The following is a 21254-nucleotide window of genomic DNA, read 5'->3' on the forward strand; positions in this document are numbered from 1 at the left end:
GGGATAGGATAAAGAACGCTAATATTGATTCCCCCTTTAAAAGGAGGGAAACACAGAATATATTAGTGGGTGGAGGGGAGGTAAGGCTGTCTTGGTAATGGAGAAAAGGATGAGAGGGAAAGGTCGCTCAAATCTAATAATACAGTCCCTACAAAGTGATGGAAGCCAAATGCCTGAACATTGGGATATTACTCGGTACCTTTTGCTCACTAACATCAATTTTAAATACATGTTCATTCCTGTGACTTCACAGTCCCAACTGGCTGGGAAGGCTTAACCCTTGACCCTAACAATGAAGGTAGGAAGGCAGCCATGCATTTGAATAAGGGAGAAATTCAGTGTCCTTTGGCCGTATCCATTGAAAGAAGCACCTGTTAAAAAGAGGCCCAGCTCCTGTGGCTGAGAGAATGCAACATGCCTAACATGATGCGGGGCTGAGCTGGCCTCAGTTTGAAACCACAAGAGAGAGAGACAGACAGACAGAGACAAAGAAGTCTGGCATGTGGCGGAATCCAAACGTCAGCATTTGATTACCGATAAAGGCTGAATTGGAACGTGAGGTTGAGGTCTGCTGTAACAACGGGCTTTCTACTGCGAGGCCTCCAGGGTGAGCATCCAGCTGCAGGCAGCCCAGGGAAGCCTTCGGCCTGGCTGCACAGCGAGGACAAGCAGAGAGGAATGAGAAGGCATACAGGCAGGCAGACGTGCTCCCTCCCTGGGAAGGAGAGAGTGAAAGGCTGCAGCAGGACCAGAAATTTTGGAGGGAAATCCACCTCATGACCTCATGAAAACATAGGAGTGGAGACTTCTGTCCTAGATACCTCTTTGGCACCTCCCACTATGAAATACCAAAAATGGAATTCTTGCTTTTAATCTTCAAACCCATTCCTTTTTAGGTTTTTCCTTCCCATTTTAAGGAATTCTCAGACCCAAATCCTAGAAGTAATTTTTACTTTCATCATCTCCCTCCACCAAAGCCCATATTCAGGCCATCAGGAAATCCCATTGTGTTAGCATTCAAAAATGACCCAGTTTTCTTCATTTTAACTGCCCCCATTCAAGTGCAGACTGCCTGAACTATGGCAACGGCCTGGTGTGTCAGTTAGACATGGTGTCCACCTGGGAGTAACAGAAAACCCTGCCTAACTTTGTCTTAAACAAGTGAAGTTTTTTCTTTTCGTACCTGGTAAAATCGGATTTAGGTCTTTGTTGGCACGGGTTCAGGGGTGCAAGACTGTCAGGCCTGAGGGGTCTGTGAGGCTATTAGCTTTCCCTAGGTGATGGTCAAAAATGACTGCTCTTGTGCCTGCCATCACATCTCTTTTTACACACTTGAATCACATAAGAAAAAAAGGAGAGGCAAGAGGAAGAGCACAGGGTTGGCTGTGCCTTTAGAGCAAGAAAACAAAACCTGCCCAAAGATCCCTAACAGATGCCCGTTCGCATCTCATTGTGCAGAATTATTGTGTGTCCGCGCCTAGCTATAAGGAAGGCAGGAAATATCCTTTTTGACGGGGCCGGTTGCTCCCCAGAATAGAATTGGAGATCTTACAGGAAGGAGGGAGGGGGGATGGCTGCCGCATTTTGCAGTTTCTGCCGTACACAGTCCCTCCCTTTCCACTTTTATTCCTGTTCCATCTATTTTTCACACATCGTCTAATATAATTCACATCATATCTTCCCCACTTAAATCCCTCGAGTAGCTTCCCATTGCACGTATAATAATATTCACTCTCCCCAGACTACAATTCTCCGTACCTGCCTCTCCAATGTCAGTTTTCCCCTGACTCACTGCGCCTTATCCACACTGGCCTCCCTCCTGAGGAGCCTGTCAGAACTGCCTCCGGCCCCTGAGCCTGTGCACCTCCGTCCTTCTGTCTGATGTGTGCTGCCCCCCCACCCCGCATGCGTGAATCCTCTCCATCCTTTAGGTCTTGGCCGAGAGTCCACCCTTCAGAGGGGCCTTTTCGCTTCACCCTTCCCCAGTAGGTTCACTAGGTCCGGGGTCCTTCGGAGCACTTACCAAAATGTGCAACGATGTCATGATTTGTCTGCTTTTGATTATTAGTCATGCACGCATACCAAGTGTCCGGAACACAGACTCAGGATGAAGAGTGAGGGAGCACCTGAGTAAATGGGAAGGACGGCAGGAAGAAAGCCTGAGACGGTTCAGAAGTTCCCAGAGCACTCTGGGAATGGTTTGGCGTGGGCGGCGGCACAGTCCGGGGTCCCGGGCCCTCGGCTCTGCTCACTGGCTGTGCTTGTTGGCAATGGCTGTGCTGCACCGACCCTGGTAGCAGGCCAGGGGGCGTTGGGGGAGGTGTTAGGGAAATGTTGGCATTTCTCCATTGTAACCACGTTTCTCATCTACCTCTGCTGTGTGCGAGACCCCCCCTCAGCCCTGTGCTTTGCTTCTGGGGAAGTGTTTCGGCAGCCAGCAGAGACGGGCAAGAGCCCCAGCTGATGCTGCCCCCTGCAGTGTTGCGGTGCCCATCCCAGCCACGGAGGGCCTGAGGGGCCTTCGTGTGCCTTGATGGCTAAGGCCCTTTGGGACACCTTCCAGATGGGAGAGATCTTACATGTGAGCGTGACCTGGAATTAAGCTTTTGAGGGAGAACAGGAAGGTTGCAGGTCTTACCGAACCACCTCAGGATTTTCCATTCTTCCCTATGTGTTTTACAAAGATGACTGCTCCCCCAGTGCAAAGGGGAGCCACAGCCCACCGTTCGTCACGACAGCAGCAGCAGTAACCTGGCTAAGCTGCTAGGTGTGTGCACATTTCATCACCCTTTGAGTTTTAAATGCATCTCATTTCCTGTCTGGTGCAGTTACGTCTGTTTGTCTCAACCACGTTTTCCAGTTATCCCAGCTCCCTTTAGTGTGGTGGGGTGAGTTTCGCATCGGTACCTGGATATGCTTCTAACATAATGACTGCCAAAGTCCACAGTGATTGGCACACTTGCTGCATTTTCCAAAAGCAGAACCAGCCACACCCCCATTTGCCTGCCTTAATACTTCTGGAAAACACCGCAGGAACCCCATTTCGGCTTTCTCATTTAGAATTAGATCACGATTGTTAAGCATGAAAATTCAGGAATGGCATCTCAGTTTTCTTTCTCCTATGGGGCTGGAATCTGGTCGTTTGGCAGTTAGCACGAGTGCACCCTCCCACATAAAAGACCTCCACAGCGCCAGCGCCCTTCTCCATAGCAGCAAGCAGTGGTCTCTCCGTTGGATAGCCACGAGTGTCAGGAAATTGTTCTGAGGCAATTTGAAGCAAGTATATTGATGAGCGGGCTTATTACAGCAGGTGGGGCTGGCCTGGTGTCCGGAAGGGAGGGACATTTAAAACTTCCAGAGAAGTGCACGAGCTGATTTTTGCAAAGCTCCAAGCACGGTAAAAGTTTGGGTCCCTAGATAGATTTTACTGGAAATAGGAGAAGGGAAATTTCATTAAGCGTTAGTCCATTAAACCAGGTTAGATGCACCCATCCTTGCTTTGCTTGTCATATGTGTCCTTGCTTTCATATTTGAGCAGATAGCATTTGCTCAAGGGGGAACAAAAATCAAGAGCCATGAATAATAACATAAAGAAAAAGTTGTGATTTATTTCAGGATTTACATCAAGGTCCAGTATTCACCTTCCAGCCTTGTTGATGTTCACTCCTACGAGCATTTGTTTGAGTTCTAAGCTTTCTCGTATCTCTGGTCTTCACCCCAGGACCAGCTATTAAACATTATCAAGCAGGCCTCGTTTCCGTCTGAGCCTTGGCTTTTAGCATCAAGGGGCAGCCCCTCACGCACCCAAGAGTTTGGGGAGCTCGACATCCATTCACTTCTGTTTGGGATCATTTTTTACTTCCGACCACGGATGCGCAGTCATGAACGATGTTAGCTGAGGACGCCATCCATCCCGGTGTGGCAGCTGGGGCCCTCATCTTTTCCGGCCAGCTGGGTAGATCTCATCTGCTAGATATAGAAGAAAGAGAAGAAAGAGGAAAAAAAATGTCAGCACAGGTGAATCATCTCACTCTTAGGTCATCTTATCCTTAGGTCATCCTTGACTCAGGTTTATGTCATTTCTTTACCCGTCCATTTGGCAGAAAACTTCCGTAGTTTTCCTGACTGAGAGACTTTGGGGTTTTGACCTTCTTTGCTTTTTAAAAATGTATACTTCATAGGCACTCCCCACAGGCTGCCCACTTTTAGTTTCTCAGTTACGAGCAAAGCTTGTCATTTCCAAGCTCGGAGAGGAGCTGTTTATGAAGTTCAGGAAGCATGTACCACAGCATTCAATTATTAATATGCATGCCAAGATGATCAATTGTGCATGCCTTGTTACAGCACACACTCATCTAATGAAAATTTAAACACTCCATGATATCCCCACTTTGGTACTTCCCCAACACGCTTCCCAGTAAGAGAGAAGAGAAGTAAGGGAGTAACGTGGGGGAAAGGCAATTGGGAAAGCAGACGGCAGTGGAGAAGGGTTTATTAATATTAATTTAAGAATGCGTGCCATCAATATAATGAGCAGGACTGCAAAGTAGAAACTGTAGAATGTCAGAGCGGGAGGGGACCTCAGAGACCTGTTGTCTCACACCCTCTCATTTTCGAGAGGAGGAAACTGAGGTTCTAGAGCAGACGTGAGAGGCCTTGGTCATTTAGCAGTTTACGGACAGATTAGAACCCAGGACACTTGGCCCATTGCACAGTTAGCTGTCTACCACCGTGCTTATGTGTGTTTTTATGAACAGTGAAAATGAGCAGAGGCGGATATCATAGCTGTAAATTTCTAGCGTACAGGTGGAGTTGAAGAAGTGTTCAATGATGTTCCGCGCTGGCTTCACACGGAATATAAATGCTGCTGTCTGGTTAGGAAATGAAGCCTTTGCCTCTAGCACTGCCCTCTCCCCCCTCCACGCGGGTGCCTACGCTACAGCCCTTGCCTCAGGTATTTCCCTCCGCCCCAGGCCAGAACTGGAGCCCGGCCTCTGCCACACATGCTTCTAGTATAGCTCCTGCCCCTGGCCTCCTCTTCTACCCTCCATGGTGCTTATTAACACGCTCCCTAACCCCTTGAGCATTTAATTCTTTGCTAATTATCTCATGTGGGATTTTTGTTTTTTCTTCTAGCAAGGCTTTAGGCTAAACAGAGACACAGAGGACACTACTCCCACAGCATAGCAGAGACCTCAGTACAACTATTGGCTGTTGATCAGAGATCATAGATGGACATGAAGGTGGTATCAGAAATTGGGCTGGAGCCTAAAAACGGCAAGACACATTCTAAATGTTGAGGTTTTTGAATAAGCCATGATCTCGGCTGACTTTGCTCCAATATGCCATCCTCCTTCAAGTAGAATATTCTTCAGCTGAGAATCCTGCAGGAGTGCTATGCCAGTCCTGTTATTAATCTTACTTTAACCTGGAGATGGGAAAGCTTAGACCAACCATGCACATTTGCTTTGCATGTTTATGATAGGAAACAATGCAACCGTCATCTTAGATCTTGAAAATGGCAAACAGGGGAGAGGCTGTTGACTGGGCCTGAGGAGATCCTGGTTCTAATCCCGGCCGGACCATCAGGTAGCCAGGTGACTTTAGGGCAGTCTGCTGAGCATCCCGAGTCTCAGTTTCCCAGCCCATTCCCATTCCAAAAATTCTGCAGTGCTTATCACGTCAGTGACTTTGAGCCCTTTTTTTTCTGAATATCTGAAACAGAGCCAGCCTCTCTGCAGGGACCCAGCCAGGATGCCGAAAGCTCCTTCGCTGATCACAGAACAGTGGATCCAATATCCTCCCAGGGGTGTGCCCTGTTTCTGCCTCTCTCTGGAGGTTGTGTCTGCAGGGCAGCCCTGCAAATTTCAAGCCACATTCCAACCCCGGGAGTGTGTGTGCAGCACCCGGGCAGTGCTGCAGACTGTAGACAGGTCTCCTCCGTCACGTCCTCATCTGTTTTCTTGACTAACATCTTAAAAGCCTCGGGTGTTTGAATGAATGATGAAATTCACCCACAAATATTTACTGGGCCCCTGTTAAGTACCGAGTAGTGTGCGGAGCGCTGGAGTGACAGATGAGGGGTCTCTGATCTTCCTGTGGACCGTGACCCCCCTTTCAGACAGATGGGTGTCATCATCCACATTTCTTCTGCCTGAAAAGCTCTTTCTGAAACCATTCACTTCTTAGGAACATCTCAGCTAAACATTTTTTTTTTTATTTCTGCCAAGGGAAATTTGGCTTCTATGTTCCTGCTGTCGGAAAGGAATTTTATGAAGTGTTAAAATGTTTTCCGTGTCTGTGGTCGTCATTGCTATCGTTCATCCATGGGAAAAAAATTCCCCCTAACTGCTTTCGCAGCTCGGCAGGTTTTCTGTTTCTCCTCCAAATCATACTGATGGCTATATTTGCCAGTGTTTTAAGTGCTGGAAGCGTTATTTTCATTTAAAAAAAAAAAAATACCTATTTGCTCTCAGGGAGTAAATGTCCAGAGAAAATATTTTTTATAAGAACTTCCAAATCAAGAATGAGCGCAGAATTTCCTACTTCACAGGATAGCAAAACCAATAGGAGAGGATACTGGAAGCCTGCCAGAGCTGAGCTGAGCCTTTTTTGGTCTCTCTCCTCGCAGTCTCACTGAAAATATAGGTACTGAGCCAAGTAATACCACTACGATAATAACATGAAAAACAAATGTTTTACTGATAGCAAAATAAGAGACAGAAATTAAACCTTACACTCTGGAATCATAAGGAATTGTGGAAGGCTAGATTTCAAGAGCTAACGTAGTATGTGTTACATGAAGAGCACAGCAATTTAGGAAAGACAGAACTTTGGGGAGCTAGAGATGAAACCCCATTGTCTTTTTTTGTTGTTGTTTTTTAAGTTCCATGATTCATTAGTTGCATATAATACCCAGTGCACCATACAATACGTGCCCTCCTTACTACCCATCACCAGCCTATCCCACTATCTTGATACGAGCCCACTTGTAGGGACTGGAAAAGAAGCCACCGCCAAGTGTAAGGAAGAGGTGTGTGTGGTGGGGGAGGGGGCATGGAGGAAGAGGGGATAGGCTTTGAGGAAGCAGTCTCGGAGCTACTTGGGAAAGAATCCACGTGCAAACATTTTTTTTTTTTCACAAAAACTTTTTAAAGCCAAGACACTTTCAAACTAGATCTGAGGAAAAGTGAGGTGTCGGTACAGTTACTTTAAGGCAGATATGATGTGTTCTGGACTCTTCTGTGCAACTGAGGGAGAAGTACAAGTTGGTGTCCATGCCCAAGCAAAGGAAAATTGTGCCCAGGGAGGATCATGAGAGTGTAGCCACAAAGTGAGAGGACTGTTATTTAAGGACATAAACTGCTTAGGTTTGTAGACACCTTTTCTGAAAGGGTAGTCGTATGACCCACAAAGCCAAAAATATTTCCTGTTTCTTTGCGGAAAAAGCTTGCTGACCCGTCTTCTGTAGGATCACAGAGCTGGGGAGGATATTTAGAAATGGCTAGTCCATCCCCTTTTGCTCTGGGCCTCAAACATAGAGGCTTTCTTCAGGCCAAACGGCTGCTTGACGGTGGAGCTCAGACTTTACCCACGACACAGGTTTCCTGGCTCTCCCTCCCTGCGGAAGCTCACAGGCAGGCCCACGGTGTCACAGTCCTAAAAGCACTCCCTCATCTGTGCCCCACCTCGTCAGGTTTCCCCTGCTGTGGTTCATTATCCGACAAAAGTGATGAACAGAAGTAGGGCGGAGTGCATTTTAGATGCTGTGTGCTAGGGCACACGCAGAGGGAGTCACTACCAGTCTGGGAGACACACAAGAAGTAGGGGCCCTTTGCAGACATTGTTTCTTCTCTTCACTGCCTTTCAGATTCCTCGGTACACTTTTAGAGAGGGGTCCATCAGCTTCCTGCCCCATGACAATCTCAACTATTTGGCTTCTTCATTTTAGATAATGCTACATACCTTAAGTTTTGGCCCAGGGGTCCTCCAAGCCTTTCCTGCCTCCTTTGGTGCTCTCTGCAGGCTTCTTTTCCTCCTGTGACTCTGTCCTGTCCATGGCTGTCTCCCCCCAGGGCTGCAAGGACCAGCAGCATCTTTGGATCTCCCTACCCCCAGCACCCAGTACAGTGCCTGGCATGATACACCCCCCAGTGCTCATGAGACTTTGGCCCATAGTATAAATACACAAACGAATGCTTATAAATACAGTTGACCTTGAACAACATGGGTTTGAGCTGTGCTGGTCCACAAATTTTTTCAATATAGTACAGTACTACTGTAAATGTATTTTCTCTTATGATTTTCTTAACGTTTTTCTCTAGCCTCCTTTATTGTAAGAATACAGTATGTAATACATATAACATACAAAATATGTGTTGATCAGCTATTTTGTAAACCGTAAATAGGAGGCTATTACGTTTTGGGGGAGTCAAAAGCTATATGCGATTTAACTGGGGGGGGGGGGGGGGGGGGGTCAGTGTCCCTCACCCCGCCCCATTGTTCCAGGGTCAGATACACATAATTTGAAGTTGAGAGGATACAATTCCATTGCCAGTTTCACCACTTGCTAAGTATATGACCTTGGACAAGTAATTATACCTCTCTGGGAATCTATTTCTTTATCTGTGAAATGGGCATAATGGAAGCACCAGCCCCAGAGGGTTACTGGGAAATTTAAATGAGATAATTTTTAAATCAGAGGTTCTCAAACTTCAGCATTCATTGGAATGACCTGGAAAGCTTGTTAAAACATTCTACAGGATTAATGGTTGCCAGAGGCAGAGGGTAGAGGTACAGGAAATGGGTGAAGGGCATTAAAAGGTACCAACATCCAGTTTTTTCGTAAAATACTTAGTAGGCATGAAATTGGAGTGCAGTTTGGCAGTAGCTCTCAAAAATTTAAAATTCAGATACTCTTTTATCTGTTCCACTGCTAAGAATTTCTTATAAAGACACTTAGATAAAAATGTCAAAAGATATGTCTGAGGATGTTCATTGCAGCCTTATTAACACAGGAATACCCCAGAGATCCTGTGAGCTCAGTTCCAGACTCCCACCATAAAGGGAATATCACAATAAAGTGAGCACAGTGAATTTTTGGTGGCCCAGTGCACATAAAAGGTGTACTTACACTGTTATAGTCTATTAAGTGTGCAACAGCGTTATGTCTACAAAAACAGTGTACATACCCTGATTAAAAAGTACTTTGTGGCTGGGGCGCCCGGCTGGCTCAGTCAGTTAAGCATCTGACTCTTGATTTTGGCTCAGATCATGATCTCAGGGTCATGAGTTCTTTGCTGGGCAAGGAGCCTGCTTAAGGTTTTCTCTCTCTCCCTCTCTAAAAGCATAAAATAAGATAAAATAAAAATAAAAACACTTTGTGGTTACAAAATGCTAACCATCTGAGTTTTCAGGGAGTTATAATCTTTTTGCTGACGGAGGGTCTTGCCTCGTTGTTGAGGGCTGCTGACTGATCAGATTGGTGCTTGCTGAGGGCTGGGGTGGTTGGGGTAGTTTCTTAAAATAAGACCGCAGTGAAGCTTGCCACATCAGTTGACTCTTCCTTTTACTTGAACACTTAAAGGCCATTGTAGGGTTAATAACTGGCCTAATTTCAATATTGTCGTGTCTCAGGAACTAGGGAGACCCCAGGAGAGGGAGAGAGACGGGGGAACAGCCAGTCCGTGGAGCAGTAAGATTTGATAAGTTCACCATCTTACGTGGGTATGGTTTGCAGCACCCCAAAACAATTACAGTAGTAACATTAACAATCCCTGACCAGTATCATTATAACAAATATAATAATGATGAAAAGTTTGAAATACTGCAAGAATTACCAAAATATGGCACAGGGACATGCAGTGAAGAAATGCTGTTGGAAAAATGCTGTTGGTAGACTCTGGACACAGAGTTGCCACGAGCCTTCAGTTTGTAAAAATACACAATCGCCTGTGAAGTGTAATAAAAGGAAGCACAGTGAAGCGAAGTATGCCTTTGACATGCGTATCAGTAGATTTCCAAGATATGTGAAGTGAAAAAGAGCAAGTTTCAGCACAGTGTATGTAATATTAGCACTTGTGTGTAAAGAAAGAAAGGTTATACATAGAAAAATAGACCGTCTATACTTTGTGCATAAGGTTTTTCTTCGGATGGCGATGCTAGAATCTGTAAGAGTGGTTACCTTTAAAGAGAGAAACTGGATGGGAGGCAGCCAGGATGGGAAGGTAGCCTTTTACATTTTGTTTTGTTCCTTTTTTCTCATATACATCAATTACTTTTATTTAGTCAATAGGGATAATTTACACAGGGGGATTTATTGGATTTTAAAAGCCTAATAAATGCTGCATATTATAAGGAACCATTAAAATTGTAATATTCTCATAGATTTTTGTTTTGATACTTCTGAAAATGTTTGAATATATGCATTAGTAAGGGGATCTACAGTTCCTGAAACATATCGGGATTTACACAAAGTTCAAGAAGTCACCATCCGTCAAATATCTTAACCATTTATTTGAATCATATCCCATTCCCTGCTTACTCGAAATTGGCTAAAGGCATCCTATTTCTTTTTTTTTTTCTTTTATAATTTGATCACCATGTTTCTCTTTCTTTCTGTCTCCATCCCCATCCCCGCCAAAGATCTAGCGTCAACCAACTATCTGGCGTCATCTAGCCAGGAAGTTAAGGAACGTGATGCCTGCTTGTGGCATCCTGGCCACAGGTTAACGCGGCTCTAATGGATTCACAGTGTCACGCAGCAGTGCTTTCTCACTCATCTCAAGAGAAAACCCCAGAGTGCCCTTTTTCCTCCTCAACTTGAAATTCCAGTCCATGCCTCCCTAATGTATGGGTCTGACCGTGTTAATTCTCTATTTCCTGGGCGTCCTGCCAGGCTGACTGGCAGGCTCGTCTGTGCTCAGGACCCAGAGTGAGTAGCAGGAATCTCTCCGGGAGTCTCTTCTTGCAGCTTCCCCAGCCCGTGCCGACACTCACCGCTCCTCCCCCTGGCTTTGTCTTGCTCCTCTGGGCGTCCTGAGAGCCTGAATCACTTACCGCATTTCCTCCGTTATAATTCTTCAGTCCGGAGCCAAGACTCATCAATTCTGCCCTAGCTTTTAGGATTTAAAAACAACAGTAACAAGCCAGGGAGGGGAGGTCAACTGTTTCATTAGTGATGTGCCTTTCTTTGAACATCTTTTCTGAGCTCTTCATAGGGGATGTGGAAAAACGTCATCCCTTAAAGGAAAACCAAATTTCCTCGGAGCCCTACAGATTTAGGCTCTATGATGAGCCCAGATAACATTAAAAACAAAAATTGAGCTTGGAAGATTTGTTTGAGATGCGTGATTTAGGCAAGCCTTCTGCCTGTAAGGACTTAAGTTTCTCCAGGTATTTGCGACACTAAAGGGATTGAAGGCTCTTTCACAGCTATTTAGCTGGAGCACAAGACATAGGAAGTGGAGGACCCTGAGGAAGAACGCAGTCAGGAGGACAAGGAAGAGAAAGGGCTGTGTTTGTCTTCTTCGGAGGAGCCTGACCTTCCTCTTCCGTGCTTCCAAGGCTTTTCTGCCCAGAGCTCAGAATTCCGGAGCCTTGTGCAGCCTGGAAATCTGAGGTTTTGTGCTTGGTGCTCCGCTCCTTCCCAGAGAGTTTGTTTATTTTATTTTATTTTATTTTATTTTATTTTATTTTATTTTATTTTTTATTTTTATATATTTTATTTATTTATATGCCAGAGAGAGAGAGAGCACAAGCAGGGGGAGCAGCAGGCAGAGGGAGAAGCAGGCTCCCCCCTGAGCAGGGAGCCCGATGTGAGGCTCAATGCAGGGCTCAATGTGGGGCTTGATCTCAGGACCCTGGAATCATGACCTGAGCCAAAGGCAGAGGCTTCACCGACTGAGCCCCCCAGGCGCCCCCCAGAGAGCTTGTTTAAATGGGGCCTGTTTCTGGGTAAATGGGTGTCCTGTTCTGAGCTTTCTTTCCCTTAGACTGAAGGCAAGTGATTCTAAAGATAATTTACAAAGTTTTCTTCCAAGTGAGGAGTACGTTCTGAACTCAGCAGATGTCCAAACATTTTGAGGTGGTGAAAAGTATTTTAAAAAAAATTATGAAATTACTTAGTCTTACGGATTTAAAAAAAAAATTCTGAAGACCATATGCACATATGTGTATGTGTTATGTGTGTGTGGGGGGGGGTCTTTTTACATGCACACGGACAAGAGAATGAATAATCACTAGTAGGATTTTAAATTAATGAAACAAGGAGAACCCAGACAGAGGTGGCCCTAATGTGGTGGCGTACGGAAGCAAACACAAATCCAAGCCTACGAATGCCTGAAAGTTACAAAATCAAAACCTAAGGACAACCAGTCACAAGGAGCCAACTAGACTTGAAGCTGTGACCAATCCGTGATTTCCTTGCTTTGCTTCTGCCTTTTCTCTAGAAAAACCTGTTCCCAGCTCCTGCCGGGCAGGGGAGCGCTCCTAACCACTTCCGGTTTGGCACTGCCTGATTCCATCGATTTTTGCTCAAGTAAACTCTTGAAATTTTTGATAGACCTCAGTTCATCTTTTAACAAGGGGCTTGCAGCTGCAAAGAGTGATTAGCAATTTCATCAAAGCTCTATTACCCTTCCCTCAGGTTCACTTATACCTGCTGGATATATGTTAGTGACTCTAGTGTGACATCTAAGACTGACATTCAAACGTACTGGTGAAAAATCACTTTTGATTTTTTCATGATTCTCAAATAACTTAATTTAGGCAAAACACTTAAAATGTACAATTTGGCAGTGGGCTGGGGGAAATTTGCAAGGTGTGTGAAGGTAGATTTAAATTTTCTGACTGATCTCTTTCTTTTGATAGTACTTCAAAAATATTTAAGTGTATAGCTGATCCAGGCTCAAGTGGGGCCTTGGAGCCAGCAGTCTCTAGCCCACTGGGGGTGGTACCGGCACGGGTTGGGATTGATCTGAATTTGTTCTTCTATAAGCTGCTTTTCTGAACAAATGCCAATACCATCTCTTCTCTGAGCTTTTAGGTAGAATTTTATTTTATTTTGTTTTATTTTATTTTATTTTATTTTATTTTATTTTATTTTATTTCTTTTATTTTTTTAAAGATTTTATTTATTCATTTGAGGGAAAGGGAGAGCACAGAGGGTGAGGAAAAGGGAGAAGCAGACTCGCTACTGAGCAAGGAGCCCGATGCGGGGCTCAATCCCAGGACCCGGAGATCATGACCTGAGCTGAAGGCAAATGCTTCACTGACCGAGCCACCCAGGCGCCCCTTAGGTAGAATTTTAAACATTCAATTTAGTTAGTAACCACTTGTAGTTTTATAGTCTATAGGACAATTAGCGTGAATTTTGTACCAGGAAAGTAGTGAGTGGTGGTCAAATTCGTGGACTGGCTCTTTGGTGTTCCCTGCTGGAGACAATGAAGAGTGTATGCTGGGGCCCCTGGTGGCATGGTCGGTTGAGTGTCCGACTCTTGGTTTCGGATCAGGTCCTAATCTCAGGGTTGAGAGATTGAGCCCCGAGTCCGGAGCGCCTTCAGACTCTCTCTCCCTCTTCCTCTGCCCCTCTTACTCATGCACTTGCTCTCTTTTAAAAATCTTTAAAAAAAAAAAAAAAGTGTATGGTCTTTACCTGTGACATCACCACCAGCGGTCATCCTGATTTATGATTTTGAAAACCTGCTGTCTTTGAATCACATTCATTAAGGCATACTCTTTGAGGTGGTTTTTCCCTAATGATGATGAATTCCTGCTGATCCAAGCACTCTTTCTTAGTCCTTCTGTGTGCCCAAGAACTTTCATTCGCAAGACAAATGGCTGGTTGGGGGCAGTCTGCGCAGAAATGAGAGAAATCAACCGGGCCTTGGAAACGCTATGAGAATATTTTTTAAGCCTAAACTGAGTTCCACAGTTTTTGGTTTTGGGGGGTTCTTTATTATTTGTTCATATGTGTGGGAAAAGTATGAAACTTAATAAGAAGTATAAAGTTAGCCACATTGAGTTTTGCTTTTAATTAATTACCATACTGAAAAGAACACAATTGCCCGAAATTGAGAATAGTCCAGAAAATTTAAGACCTGTTTTGAGTCTTGACTTCTTTCTGAACCCCAGGAAGTGTTTCAGCTCCACCTAGGTGACCTTCAGGCATGCCGAATTCAGCGTGTTCAAAAGCAAACTCTTTACCTTCTCTCCCAGACCTCCCCCTCTGCTTGTCCTCTTGGTCTCTGATGTACTTCCCAAGCCTGAGCCATTCTTGTCTCCCCTTCTCCTTCCTCATAGCAAGTCAGCCACTTGTGCTATCAGCTCTGCTCCATCACATGACTCCTTGCCGCTGCCTCTATGTCCACGCTCTGCTTTAACTCAAGCCTTCATCATTTCTCCTGAACAAATCCTACTCAGATGTGTGCGTCCTAAGGCTACACTATAAAGCTCGCCAGCAGGCTTAGCATCCACTGTCCTTCCTGATCCATTCTCACCCAGCCCCAACCCTACAAAGTCCTTTCATGACTCCATACCATCCTTTGAACTGGGGAGCAAGCATTGATTCATCATTTAAGACCTAGCAACAATGATGCCTTCTTTGGGGGGTGTTTCCTGACTCCCCCTACTGTATCCCCATACCATCATCCATACTTCTCTTGTTCAGGATAATTAATTATCTTTCTTTTTCCCTAGAGACTGTGATCTCATCAAGGGCAGGCGCTGTCTTAATTATATGTTTCTAGCAGTCAGTCAAGTGCTTGCTAACTGGAGGATCTCAGATGTTTGCGGTATGAAAGGGTGGGTGGATGGATGATTGAAGTGAAAGTATGCCCTCGGATATGGTGACAACATGTTCTGAGTAACTGAGGCACTTTGCCTCAAACTGGAAACATCTGCAGTGGTACATGGCTTGAGTAGATATTAGAGGATCTATTTTTACCCTTGAACTTGTTTGTATTTGGCCATTGGGTCTTTCTTCTAAGTGCTTTCCCTTCTGTATGCTTCCATAGGTATTACTGGCCTCTCTTACCTTCTCCTTACTCCTTACACACATATATGAACAGGGAATTTTCTCTCTAGTGTATCCTCTTTATTCACAGCCTTTCTTGATAGATGGCGGCATTTTGACTATCACCACCCAAATACTCAGCCAAATACTGCCCCTTCCCCTATGGATACCACAGTTCTCACTCTTCTAAATGATGCCTATTGAAAGCTCTATTCTTAAAGCAATGGGGTCCGTTACTCTTAAACTGTCTCATGATTACCACCCCTGCCAGATAATCTCATCTGACCGTGAATTTCCCCACTGCCTATTGGGCTGACTGCTCTGTGTTGCCCGTGCAGAAGCTAGCCTGAAGTCCCCCACGACCCCAGTCTGCATGCAGACAAAACAACAGAAAGCAGGGGGGAGCTAGTCCTCCACCAGCAGTGGGGCCCCGCAGAGGCCTGGGAGCCGGAGGTCAGGGGAACGTCAGCACTTGGAGCAGTCAAAGTGGCTGGCCTGGCAGTGTGACTTCTTCCAGATGAGGTCAGGGAGGGGAGCCACATGTACGCGTGGAGAGTGTGGGCGAAGGTGACAGCACGTCCTCCCGTTACAAATTAAGTGCAACCAGTTCATCATGTGACCTGATGATAAAGTTGGATAAATAAGCAGGTTTGGAGTTGGGATTCTCTCAAGGTAGAAAAGAGTAAACATCAAAGCCTCTGTGAGAATTACCCATTGATTGGGAAGTGGTTGCTCATTAGCATTATAAGATATTTACAACGTGTAAGTGAACAGAATCTACTTTCCGCCTCTGCTCCATCACATACTTGTTCATTCTGTGGGCTAATTTTTTAAATTGTGGCACCAGGTGTTAGTTCTGCGGGGATTATGCTATTACTCTTTGCCATACTTCGGACACCTGGAAGATTTGGAAGATCTTTGATGCCCTTTTTTATAATAGAGCCTTGGGAATCACTTAAGAAGGATTTATGTTTAGATAGAGTATTAACATCCATGAGAAGCTAATTCTAACTGTGCCTTCCTAACTAAACATTCAGAAATTCAGGTTTAATCATATGGTTAATTCAGTGCTATAATTTCCTTAATCCCATGCTTATGAGATCAATAACTGTTTAAGCAAGATTGGATCTGCAGTTGGTTGGCCCACCCTAACATCCACCACGAAGAGCTCCTCCCTTTCTCTGTGGAGCTTTGTCCACAGCCCCACAACATGTATCATTCCAGTAGCCCTCTGCCTGGGAGCCACAAAAGTGCGAAATGAAGTCAAAGTGAGAGAGTTAGGACTTGAAGGGGTTTGGGAGGACAGCCTTATGAAAGCGGAAATGGCAGAGCAGAACGGTATGTGGTCCTGATGAACTACAGAGGGTGCCCCTAGTGTTGAAATGCCATCTGCATGCCTGTACCGCTGGTTGGGTGAGCCTCCGTCTGTCTTGCGGTGGAGGCTATGGCTCCTGCTCCCCTCCAGAGGGCTGGAGGGCTGACTGCAGCGGGTGCAGGGGCTGGGAGGGCGAGGGGTGGGAAGGAGAAAGCCAAGGAGTAAAAATGGCCCTTGAGACTGAGGGGCAATATGAAACACCTACTCATTGCCCCAGCTTGGAACTTGGAGGTGGTAATGTCTTCAGAGGACTGCAGCTGAGTCCTTGAGATGGAGACCAAAAAAGAGAAAGATAAGTGTTTGGCTCTTCCTAATTCAGCCGCTCCACCCTGGCTTCACCTCTGAGCCCCCAACCCAGGCACTACTCTATCCGTCTATCTGTATCTGTATGCCAACACCAGATCTGTATCTGTAGATGTAGGTATCTAGACATACCAAGTCACATTTTTGAACAAGAGCTGTGGAGTGCTTGGAAGCATAAGCCCATGAACTCTTCCCAGTCGTATTTAGAATTTGTTTTAACCTAAAGTTATGGAGACAGACTTGAAGGGAGACCTCCCCAACCTTGCTAAAATGTAAGTACAAAAAGGCACAGATTGGATGGATATTGATGATGTTATTTCTACTGTGACATCATCCATAGACTCCTAGTGTCTTTGCTTTGCTTCCCTATAGTGATCACAACATAAATTACTTGTCTTGTTTGACTTCCTTGTTCACCAAAGTTGAGCAGATTGTGGCCGTTTTCAACGCTTCTACCAGACAAAAAGCTTGGGACCATTTCTCGAAAGCTCAGCGCAAGAACATAGACATTTGGCGAAAGCATTCTGAGGTTGGTGATTTTATTATTACTTTTTAACCACCATCACACAGCTGGATTGGCAGAGACTAGTGTGGCTGCAGCCATTCCGGTTTTGGTTATAGTGAGCAGCTGTTGTGCCATTGTCCTGTCGCCTTGTCAGCTCCAAATCCAGCTCAGACTTGTGCCTTATCCAGAAGAGCAGCTGACTTAATGCTTAGAAAACAGAGTGTTTTTCTCCCCCTGCAAAGGGAGAAAAGCATCTCTCCCATTTATAGCAAAGAGCTCGGAAATAAGCCAAGACACTTTGCCTGCCTATTCGGAAGAAAAGTGTAATGTAAAATAGAAACTGGCTTTTAAATAAATACGGAGGCTTTTTTTTTTTCCAGTATTCTGCAACGTGATGATGATGGTTTGCTCTGTGGGCTAGAAATGGCAAGTATGCCTTTCCTCTGTGCCTTCCCATCACAAACAGTGCCTTAGTCCCCCGCGCTAGCCAGCCGGGTATGGACCAGCTCTCCCCAGAGCGCTGTGCAGGGGAGCGGATGTGCAGGCTAGCCAGGGTCCAGCAATACATGTGCGAAGTGTGAGTATCCACCCCAAGGAAAGCGGCCAGAGCTTGGCCTTCCTTGCCACCTAGAACGACCAGAATGTGTCATTAGTCATTGGTCGCGCAGCTGTTACTCTTAACTCTGCAGTGTAGTGTACGCTTTGAACCTGTCGTTTAAAAGTAAGTATACGATCTTTGTTTGCTTATTCGTTTTGTTTTTTTTGTTTTTTTTTTTTTTTTTTTTTAATGAGAGAATGTTTTCCATTTGGACGCCTCTCCATCTCTAGCATGTTAACACTGAAGTTCTCTAACTGATAGTCCCCTCTTTCAAAATCCCCAAACTTATAGAAGGTAAGGCTTGTTTACTTAACGATTTGGGCTCACACTTGTAAAAGAAGTGTTTTATATGGAGTTTGAGGAACCACAAAGTACTATAATATCAATCATTTGGGTAGCATGTTAAGTGCCCATTAACTAATGCTGAATTACAGCTGAATACCAATGGCACTAGATGTAACAGCCACATGAATACCAAATGAAGTCTTTATTATCATTGTTATTATGGCGAATACTGAATGATTTCACAATAATGGGACACTTAAAATGCTAGTCCAATTTATTGTTAAGAAGGGCATTTTTTATTTTGTTCACAAATACTTACGAAGGTGGCTGGTGACTGATTCTGTTCCTCTGTTCAGGATTATGAGTAAGGAGGATGTGGGATTTCTCTTTAATTTTTCAGGGGCTAGAAAAACAAAGGGTGCTTACCTGATGCTCTCCCAGGCACTGAATCGAGACCCGAGTCAAGGGTGATTTTCGGGAGGAGACAGAGTCCTCGTTTAGGATGAAATATACAAATCGAGGGTTGTGAAAACACAAATTGAAATCCATAAACTGTGATTCAGATTTGGGGACAATGGGTGTATGAATTGTTTATCTATTTTTTTTTTGCCTTCACATAAACACCAAACATGATTAAAAGAAATGTTAAGGGAAAGGCAAGTGGCACTGTGCTAACGATCAGGCCATAAAAAGGCTGTCATTAGTACGTGAGTGCTAGAAACATCCGTTATTGATCTAAATCACACTTCCCGCCTGCTGGTCCCCTGCCCTCGCCCTGGGTCCCTGAAGGAACAGGGGGCCGTGGTCCCCGCTGCTGAGCAGGGCACGCGAAGCTTCCAGCTTTGTTCCGGGGAAGCCTGCTTGCTTTGCTCGGTACACCCAGCGCAGTAGAAACGGATGCATGCGGTCCTGAAAGGTGCTTTTGCAAAGGGGCTTTGTGCCTCCCTGCCACTCCTACCACCTCTTTTGATATCCTAGGAAATAGAATTCTAAATTACCTTTGATTTTCTCTCCTACATGTCGCTTAATTGATTAAATACCAGTTGGTAATTTAACACTGTGGATGATTTCTCTGTTGCGTATAAGCTTGATAATTGGCTTGATGTTTTCTGCGTTCCCATGTACAGCATCTGTTAATTATCTGCAACACCTTTACAGATTTATGAGAGTGTACGAGCGATTTACTGCTGAACCAGAGGCACCCTGTGGAAACACCCTCGGCTTCTTTTTTTTTCCCCCTCCAGTTTTTTGTCTTTCCCACACCGTTCCCCACAAGAACAGCTACAGTATGACAGTCTGTCATTAATTGTGGGGACTCAGCAACAGGCCCTTTCAGCCTCATTTGTTCCTTCCACCTGACTTTTCCTTGTTTCAAGTATTTTCAGGCCGCCTCTTTGGGAACTGGGTTCTTTGTCAGTAGAAAAATTAGCTGTACACAACCTAAAAACGTCCCCACTAATCACAGGTGACATCCGCCGCCAAGACCCACTGGTGTTATTTACAGCGTTATTGACACCTCTTCCCACGGGGTGCCGTGGTCAAGTGAGGGGGCCTTGCCCATCATCGTGGTGGCCTCTCCAGACTCCCTGTGATGGGCGTCCCTCTCTCAGGGAACTTGACCCTCTGCCCTCCCTCCCCTTTCCCTGTCCTCTGCAGTGCTGATTCCCAGGGTTCAGAGTTGACCACGCAAACGCTGCTAGCAATACGTAATTTTCTTTTTGTCCTACTACAGTTAAAATCTGTGAGCTAAGGAGACAGGAGACTTCAGAGAACCTGTAACACAATCAAATATGCACATCCATCAAATGGGCACTGGAACGATGTTGAAAATCATGCCGTTAACACATTCGGTGTTGTCATTTAGTTTTATTGTTATTCAGAGATTTATTATAAAGCAAAGTTATTTTAACTCTTTGACTTTTATTTAGAGACTTCAATTTCAGTGGCAAGAAAAAGAATAACGTAGTCCTTCCCGTTTTGTTTTGTTTTGTTTTGTTTTATGAAGGACAGTACATGTAAGAGAACAGAATTGATAAGGATTCACAAATACACAATATTCAGCTCAGTACAAAATAATATAATTACTTGCCATGAATAATTAGACTGTCCCGATTTTTAGGCAAGGGAATAAAAAATTTATTGTGACTCGTTACTTTTTACAGTGAGTTTCCACATGCACTCTTTGACTGCAGTCGCCCCTCTAGTTAGTAAAGAAAGTAAGATATGATCCTAAGATCTTTCAGTGATGTCAAAACAACGATCGCAACAAAACGCTACAAGATGACGTGAAACACCAGAACGAAGGCATCCGTTTTATTTTGTCCTCCAGCATCTTTTGCGTTTTACCATTCGGATGTCTGAGTGGTGTGTGCATATGACCACACACGGGCGCACACACACAATGTAGGGCACTGTTGTTTTTTTTTTAAAGAGGTTATTCATTTATTAGAGAGAAATCATGAGTGGGGGAGGGGCAGAGGGAGAGGGAGAAGCAGACCCTCCCCCCCACCGCTGAGCAGGGAGCCCACCCAGGCTCAATCCCAGGACCCTGGGATCGTGACCTGAGCTGAAGGCAGACACTTAACCAACTGAGCGACCCAGGCGCCCCACGGGGGCACTATTTTGCATGAAGAATTGTAGTGGTCCACGTTACCAACTTAACAAAGCAAGTGTCTAGCATAATGCTAAGGAGCTTTGCATGCATTAATTTATTTGATCCTCCAAACTATTATTATCGCAGTACTCCAATGAGTAAATCAAGGTTAAGAGAGATGAAGAAACATTCCTGAATTTACATAGTGGGCCAGTGGTCGACAAGGCCTTTTATAAATGCCATCGTGCATATTTCTTATGATTAGCTCTGAGTCCCTCCTATGTGCCCATCATGGCAAGAGGCGTTTCTGTGGAATCCTACTAGGTGATGTTATTATCCCCTTTTCGGCAAATGAGGAAATTAAGACCCAAGAGATGAAATAATTTGCTGAAGACCCCCTGACTCATCACTGGTGAGCCAGGATTTATCCCTGGGTCTTTCCACTCCCCACCCCCCTCAGAACTTCATTCCAGACTACGCAGGGCTGTGTTTGAGAGGGAAACACTTTTGAGTCTAAGCATTCGTATGTCAGTCGCAACGCACCAAAAGACCACTGGGAAAAGGTACGTTGACGTGTGTCTG

The 21254-nt window shown here is 45.0% G+C and overlaps 1 protein-coding gene across 4 annotated transcripts in view; it reads left to right on the forward strand.

Moving 5' to 3' along the window:
* Positions 1 to 21254, forward strand: part of ENOX1 (ecto-NOX disulfide-thiol exchanger 1) — a 541200-nt gene that overhangs the window by 402203 nt on the left and 117743 nt on the right. For all 4 annotated transcript variants that reach the window (XM_040623096.1, XM_040623115.1, XM_040623105.1 and 1 more), the window contains one exon: positions 17114 to 17220. In XM_040623096.1, coding sequence (XP_040479030.1) covers positions 17114 to 17220 — 107 coding nt within the window. The remainder of the gene's footprint in view (positions 1 to 17113; positions 17221 to 21254) is intronic.

The sequence above is a fragment of the Ursus maritimus genome, unplaced genomic scaffold (assembly GCF_017311325.1).
Source record: "Ursus maritimus isolate PB19 unplaced genomic scaffold, ASM1731132v1 scaffold_10, whole genome shotgun sequence".
Lineage (NCBI taxonomy): Eukaryota > Metazoa > Chordata > Mammalia > Carnivora > Ursidae > Ursus > Ursus maritimus.